The sequence below is a fragment of the Teleopsis dalmanni genome, unplaced genomic scaffold (assembly GCF_002237135.1).
Source record: "Teleopsis dalmanni isolate 2A unplaced genomic scaffold, ASM223713v2 unscaffolded_contig_2079, whole genome shotgun sequence".
Classification (NCBI taxonomy): domain Eukaryota; kingdom Metazoa; phylum Arthropoda; class Insecta; order Diptera; family Diopsidae; genus Teleopsis; species Teleopsis dalmanni.
Window position 1 is genome coordinate 1 of NW_024033461.1, and position 7,738 is coordinate 7,738.

At 36.6% G+C, this 7,738-nt stretch overlaps 2 protein-coding genes across 2 annotated transcripts; both read left to right on the top strand.

Annotated features, from left to right (window-relative positions):
• The first annotated feature begins 104 nt into the window (after positions 1–104).
• On the top strand, positions 105–2,138 carry LOC119664507 (polyribonucleotide nucleotidyltransferase-like). The gene has a single exon (XM_038073980.1). The coding sequence runs from the start codon at positions 105–107 to the stop codon at positions 2,136–2,138; it is 2,034 nt and encodes a 677-aa protein (XP_037929908.1).
• Positions 2,139–2,228: 90 nt separating this feature from the next.
• On the top strand, positions 2,229–5,143 carry LOC119664508 (ATP-dependent RNA helicase DeaD-like). The gene is made up of 2 exons (XM_038073981.1): positions 2,229–2,967; positions 3,309–5,143. Exons 1-2 carry the CDS (start codon positions 2,229–2,231, stop codon positions 5,141–5,143), a joined length of 2,574 nt encoding a protein of 857 aa, XP_037929909.1.
• Positions 5,144–7,738: the final 2,595 nt, after the last annotated feature.

Below are 7,738 nucleotides of genomic sequence, written 5' to 3' on the forward strand. Positions count from 1 at the left end.
TATCGTATCTCTTATCAATTTTAAATGAGGACATAACATTGTTTAATCCAATAACTCAAAAATTCCAATACGGTCGCCATACTGTTACTTTAGAAACAGGCGTGATGGCACGTCAAGCAACAGCTGCTGTAATGGTTAATATGGATGATACTGCTGTTTTTGTAACAGTTGTAGCACAAAAGAAAGTTAAAGAAGGTCAAGATTTTTTCCCTTTAACTGTTAACTATCAAGAACGTACTTATGCTGCTGGTCGTATTCCTGGCGGATTTTTTAAACGTGAAGGTCGTCCAAGCGAAGGCGAAACATTAATTGCACGTTTAATTGACCGTCCACTTCGTCCACTATTCCCTGAAGGATTTGTTAACGAAATCCAAATTATCGCAACTGTTGTATCAGTTAATCCACAAGTGAGCCCTGATCTTGTTGCTATGATTGGTGCTTCTGCCGCATTATCTTTATCTGGTGTTCCATTTAATGGTCCAATTGGTGCTGCTCGCGTTGGTTTTATTGATGGTGAATTTGTTTTAAACCCAATGACAAGCGAATTACCTAACAGCCGTTTAGATCTTGTTGTTGCAGGTACTAACAGTGCGGTATTAATGGTTGAATCAGAAGCTGATTTATTAACTGAACAAGAGATGTTAGCAGCGGTTGTATTTGGTCATGATGCACAACAAGTTGTGGTTGATAATATCAATGAATTTGTGGCTAAAGCCGGTGTTGAAAAATGGGATTGGACTGCGCCAGCTAAAAATGAAACTTTATACAATGCGGTAGCGGAATTAGCTAAAGATCGCATTGGCGAAGCTTATCGCATTACCCAAAAACAAGAGCGTTATGCGCAAATTGATGTAATTAAAGATGACGTGTTAGCAGCTTTAAAAGCACAAAACGAAGAATTAGACGAAACTGAAGTATTAAATATCATCACAGATATCGAAAGCCAAACAGTACGTCAACGCGTAATCGCTGGTGAACCACGTATCGATGGTCGTGAAAAAGATATGATCCGTGCGTTAGATATTCGTACTGGCGTATTACCAAGAACCCATGGTAGTGCATTATTTACCCGTGGTGAAACTCAAGCATTAGTAGCAGCTACCTTAGGTACTGAACGTGATGCGCAAATCATTGATGAAATCACAGGTGAAAAAACCGATCGTTTCTTATTCCATTATAACTTCCCTCCATATTCAGTTGGTGAAACTGGGATGGTTGGTTCGCCAAAACGTCGTGAAATTGGTCATGGTCGTTTAGCTAAACGTGGTGTTGCGGCTGTTATGCCAAAAGCAAGCGAATTCCCTTATACAGTTCGTGTGGTGTCTGAAATCACAGAATCAAATGGTTCATCTTCGATGGCATCAGTATGTGGCGCGTCATTAGCATTAATGGATGCGGGTGTGCCAATTAAATCATCTGTAGCTGGGATCGCAATGGGATTAGTGAAAGAAGGTGATAACTTTGTTGTTCTATCAGATATTTTAGGTGATGAAGATCATCTTGGTGATATGGACTTTAAAGTAGCGGGTACTCGTGATGGTATTAGCGCACTACAAATGGATATTAAAATCGAAGGGATCACCAAAGAAATTATGCAAGTAGCGCTTAACCAAGCTAAAGGTGCGCGTTTACATATTTTAGGTGTGATGGAACAAGCGATTAATACCCACCGTGAGGAAATTTCTGAATTTGCTCCGCGTATTTATACCATGAAGATTAATCCGGAAAAAATCCGTGATGTGATTGGTAAAGGTGGTGCAACTATTCGTGCATTAACTGAAGAAACAGGTACAACTATCGAAATTGAAGATGATGGTACAGTTAAAATTGCTGCAACAGATGGTGATAAAGCTAAAGCAGCTATCAGCCGTATCAATGATTTAACTGCTGAAGTTGAAGTAGGTAAAATCTATACTGGTAAAGTAATGCGTATTGTTGACTTTGGTGCATTCGTTTCAGTTGTTGGTGGTAAAGAAGGTTTAGTTCATATTTCACAAATCGCTGAACACCGTGTTGAAAAAGTAACTGATTGCTTAGCAGTAGGTCAAGAAGTTCAAGTTAAAGTATTAGAAATCGATCGTCAAGGTCGTGTACGTTTAAGCATGAAAGATGCAATTGAATCTCCAAGCGAAGCGTAATTATTTCTAAATATTGCATTACAATAATAAATTGATAACATACTAACTAATAATTAGTATGTTATCGAAACAATAAGAGTGGAATTGTTCATGAAATATAGCAACTTGAAGTCTACATGGTTTTTAGCGTTTACCATTCTTTTATCAAGTTGTATATCGGGGTGTAGTTTAACAGGAGGGCAACCGACTGTTTTTGCTGTGCCAGAACAAGTTTCTTATGAAGATGAAGTTAAGTTAGCTCAATTGAGTCAACAGTTATATAGCCAAGATATTGATAATGATACTAAGGTACAGCTTTATTTTCAACGAGGAACACTCTACGATTCATTAGGTTTTAAAGCTTTTGCTAAAAGTGATTTGACACAAATTCTGAATTATAATAATACCATTCCGGATATTTATAATTATTTGGGTATTTATGCGATGCAAGAAGGTGATTATGATTCAGCTTTCTTGTCACTTAATACAGCACTAGAATTAGATCCTGACTTTCAGTTCGGTTATATTAACCGAGCTATTTCATTGTATCGTAATGAACGATATGATGCGGCGCTAGCTGATGCATTGAAGTTTTATTCTTACGACAAAAATGAACCTATTCGATTACTGTGGGTCTATTTAGTTGAAGAGAAGCAAGACAAAGCAAGAGCAAAAGCAGAGTTGCAAAAACGTTATGATTTGATGGAAGATCATTCTGTTTGGGGTAATGATATTGTCGAGTTTTATTTAGGCAAGATCAGCGAAAAACAGTTAATGATTAATTTACAAAAAGGCGTGAAAACCAATAGTGAGTTAGCTCAACGCCTTTGCGAAACTAACTTTTACTTAGGTAAGTATTATCAAAGTAAAGGTAATAACCAACGTGCCAAAATGTTGTTTAAGTTTGCGTTAGCAAATAATGTTTATAATTTTTTAGAACATCAACAGGCACTATTCGAAATACAGCAGCTTAAGAAAAAATAAGCTGTTTGGGTGTGCCAGTTTAGACGTAATGTGAATTATAGCAAAGTTATTTTATTTAACTAGTTGATTTATTTTAATAAATTAATTGTCGTTATTTTGGGTAAGTTGTAAGATTTAATAGTAAAACTGGCATTATAGTTCATAAAGAGCTATATGTTTGATCATTTTAACTTTATTCAAACAGTATAGTTTTAATTTAAATAATAGTTATAGCGAAGTTTCATGAACAAGCAGAATTATCCTTTACCGATCTTGGATTATCAGAAACACATTCTAATGCCTTAAATGATTTAGGCTTTTCAAAACCATCCCCGATTCAAACAGAGTGTATTCCTCTTTTAATGGACGGTAATGACGTGCTTGGAATGGCACAAACCGGAAGCGGAAAAACAGCCGCATTTTCTATTCCATTTTTAATGAAATTGAATGTTGAGTTAAAAGCACCACAAGTATTAGTATTAGCACCAACCCGAGAATTAGCCATTCAAGTTGCAGAAGCCTGTGCTGAATATGCCAAATATATGAAAGGGGTTAAAGTATTAGCGCTTTATGGTGGTCAACGTTACGACGTGCAGTTACGTGCATTAAAACAAGGACCACAAATTGTAGTTGGTACGCCTGGTCGTTTACTCGATCACTTAAATCGTAAAACATTAGATCTGTCTAACCTAAAAGGTTTAGTGTTAGATGAAGCGGACGAAATGTTACGTATGGGCTTTATTGATGACGTTGAAAGCATTATGGCTGCGATCCCTGATGATCACCAAACGGCACTATTTTCAGCGACTATGCCTGCACCAATTCGTCGCATTACGAAACGTTTTATGCAAAACCCTAAAGAAGTGCAAATCAAATCAACAGGTCAAACTGCGCCAGATATCGATCAAAGTTATTGGTTAGTGCGTGGTGTGCGTAAAAATGAAGCGCTTATTCGTTTCTTAGAAGTTGAAGATTTTGATGCCGCGATTATTTTTGTGCGAACTAAAACAGCAACATTAGAAGTTGCCGATGTATTAGAACAACATGGCTATAATTGTGCTGCATTAAATGGCGATATGACACAACAGTTACGTGAGCAAACGCTTGATCGTTTACGTAAAGGTCGTTTAGATATTTTGATTGCGACTGATGTTGCTGCTCGTGGTCTAGACGTTGAACGAATTAGCTTAGTTGTTAACTACGATATTACATTAGATTCTGAATCTTATGTGCATCGTATTGGTCGTACTGGTCGTGCAGGCCGTGCCGGTCGCGCAGTATTGTTTGTTGATAGCCGTGAACGTCGTTTGCTGAAAAATATCGAACAAACTATTAAAAAACCAATTCCAGAAGTGCAATTGCCAGTAAAAGAGATTTTAGAAGCGCGTCGTTTAACTAAATTCTCTGAAAAAGTAATGCAGGAAGTTAATGCCGATAATCTTGATGAGTATCGTGAATTGCTAGCTAAAGTATTACTAGCTGGTGATACTGATATCGAAACCTTAGCTGCCGCTTTATTAAAATTAGCTCAAGGTGAACGCCCGTTAATTTTACCACCAGATCCAGTGTTAAAACCTATGCGTAATGATCGTGAACGTAATGAACGTGGCGATCGTCGTTTAAAAGGTGATAACCGTGAGGCGCCAAAACGCCGTGAACGTCGTGATGTTGGTGATATGGATATGTATCGTATCGAAATTGGTAAAGAAGATGGTGTTGATGTACGTCATATCGTTGGTGCGATTGCTAATGAAGGTGATATTAGCAGCCGTTATATTGGTAATATTAAACTGTACGAAAAATATTCAACAGTTGAATTACCAAAAGGCATGCCGACCGATTTACTAAATCACTTTGAAAAAGTGCGCGTATTAAATATTCCAATGAATATGCGTTTAGTCGATAACAGCAACAGCAAACCTGCAGCAAGACGTAGCCGTAAGCCTAGTGATGATCGTGCTGGCGATCAAGCTCCAAGACGTGCTCCTCGTCGTTCTAGTGAAGCAAAAGATGGCGCTAAATCATCTTCAGCACCAAGAAAAAGAAAATCAGCACCATTTTAATGTAACTGTATATTGTTCTTTTACTGAAAAAATGCAAAACGATATTAGGGCAAGCCCTATAATACCAAGCCTTTCTTTACTGCCGACTAATGTCGGCAGTATATGGTAAGAAAGTGAAAGGAATAATTACAATAAGTTACTTGGTATATAACCTATTACCATTAAAAATGTAGAAACTTTTATATTTAGTTGGGTTGTGGGGTTTAATCCACATACTAGACTCCACCAATGGCGCGTACCAGATCATATTTATGATGATAAATAAGCACTTTTAAGGATCACAGGTATATAACCAATATTATCAGCACCAATATAGTTTATGATGAGAAGATAATATGCAAGACACAAATAAAATAATGACCACTGAATTTACCGAAGATGGTCGTCCTTTAAGACAAATTCGTAGTTTTGTTCTACGCCAAGGTCGCTTGACCAAGGGGCAGCAACAAGCCCTCGATAAATTTTGGCCAACATTAGGTATTGATTACAATTCAACTACGCCACTCCATTTTGATCAACTCTTCAATGATAACAATCCTGTTACCCTAGAAATTGGTTTTGGTATGGGCGCATCATTAGTTGAAATGGCAGGTAAAGCCAGAGATGAAAACTTTATTGGCATTGAAGTCCATCAACCGGGTGTTGGTGCATGCTTAATGGCTGCTGAACAGAATCAGCTCACTAATTTACGTGTAATGTGTCATGATGCGGTAGAAGTATTACACCATATGATTATGGATAACTCACTGAGTAAAGTGCAAATTTTCTTTCCTGATCCGTGGCATAAAGCTAAGCATAATAAACGTCGCATAATCCAACCTGATTTTGTCCAATTGCTAAGAAGCAAACTAAAAACTGGTGGTATAATTCATTTAGCAACCGATTGGCAAGAGTATGCCGAGCAAATGTTAGAAGTGATGATGTCAGCATCAGGAATGGAAAATTTAGCGACAGATGGTCTTTATATTCCAAGACCTGATTCAAGACCATTAACTAAGTTTGAAAAGCGTGGTTTAAATCTAGGACATGGCGTTTGGGATTTGCAATTTAAACGAATTGGTTGATTTTATGTAACTTATTGATTTATTTAAAGAAATTTTTAGTGGGGAGAGGGCGTATGAATTCATATCAGTTAGAGCAAGTGATTGTTTTTAGCCGTCATGGAATTCGAACGCCTTTGCCTAATACCATTGATTTTTTAAATCAAGTTACACCAAAAGTTTGGCCACAATGGCACTGTTCACCGGGGTATCTAACGACCCGTGGTGGAACATTAGAAAGTTATTTTGGTGACTATTTTAATCAGTGGCTAGTCAAGCATGGACTTAAGCTAACTGCTGATGATATTTTTGTTTATGCTAATAGCCTGCAACGAACAGTTGCGACGGCTCAATATTTTATTTTAGGTGGATTTGCAGGTTTAGATATCCCTATTCATCATAAATATGCGATTGAAAAAATGGATCGTGCTTTTGATCCTTTGATTGAGAATGATTCAACCAAATTTAAGCAACAAGTTGTTGATGATCTGAAAAAAATTACGCATTCATCGGACTTAATTGAACAATTAGATCAAACCTTAAAACCAACTTATCAACTCTTATCTGATATTTTAGATTATCCTAATTCCGCATTGTATCGACAATATCGCTGTCCATTACATCAATTACCTAATTCTCTTGAACTTATCACTAATCAAGAGCCGCTTATTAAAGGTGCAATCACCGTAGCAACGGCTGTTGTTGATGCTTTTATTCTGCAATACTATTCGGCATTTTCAAGTTCAGAGATTGCATGGGGTAAGCTTAATAGCAAAGAGCAATGGCACCAAATTGGACAAATTCGTAATCAATATATTAGTCTATTATATAAATCACCGGTGCTATCGGCTCATATCGCTAAGCCATTAATTCAATTGGTAGATAATGTAATGCAAACCAAATCACAAAAGTTTATATTATTGGTTGGGCATGATAGCAATATTGCCGCATTAACAGCGGTACTTGCTTTGATAATTATCAATTTCAGGGCAAATCGAAGAAACACCAATCGGTGGTAAGTAGTTATCCAGCGGTGGGTCTCATTCCATCAAGCCATCAACATTACGTAAAATTTTGAGTATATTTTATCAACCATTGAGCAGCTTAATCTAGCGGTACCATTAAGTTTAACTAATCCTCCACAACATCAACCTCTCACTCTGCATGGACTTAAACCTAATTCGCAGGGGCTTTATTTATGGTCAGACTTTCAACATCGTATTACTGATTATCTGACGGCTACTAATTAGCTGTATAATAAAGTTTACATTAATACTTTATTCAATAAAATCAGTAAATTATGTAATTAAAAACGATAACTTATAACATGTTGATTTATTTAGAGAAATTTAATGTTTCATCAATTGATATCATCAATCTAACATCTAATTTCCCTTTATAACATTAGCTATGCAGTTGTAATTATATTATTTTTAATCAATCTAGAAGAAACCTATGTAAACTTAGAGTTGACATGTAAGTAAAATCACTAGGAAAAGTAAAGTTTATGTCATAGAATGATTCATTTCTTACAATAAAAAAATTTACAGAGGAT

Bases quoted from the DNA above. Each gene is read 5' to 3' on its own strand.
- LOC119664507 (XM_038073980.1), top strand. From the start codon at position 105: ATGGCACGTCAAGCAACAGCTGCTGTAATGGTTAATATGGATGATACT.
- LOC119664508 (XM_038073981.1), top strand. From the start codon at position 2,229: ATGAAATATAGCAACTTGAAGTCTACATGGTTTTTAGCGTTTACCATT. The intron at 2,968-3,308 runs GTAAGTATTATC...TTTAAATAATAG, and splicing joins CGAAACTAACTTTTACTTAG to TTATAGCGAAGTTTCATGAA.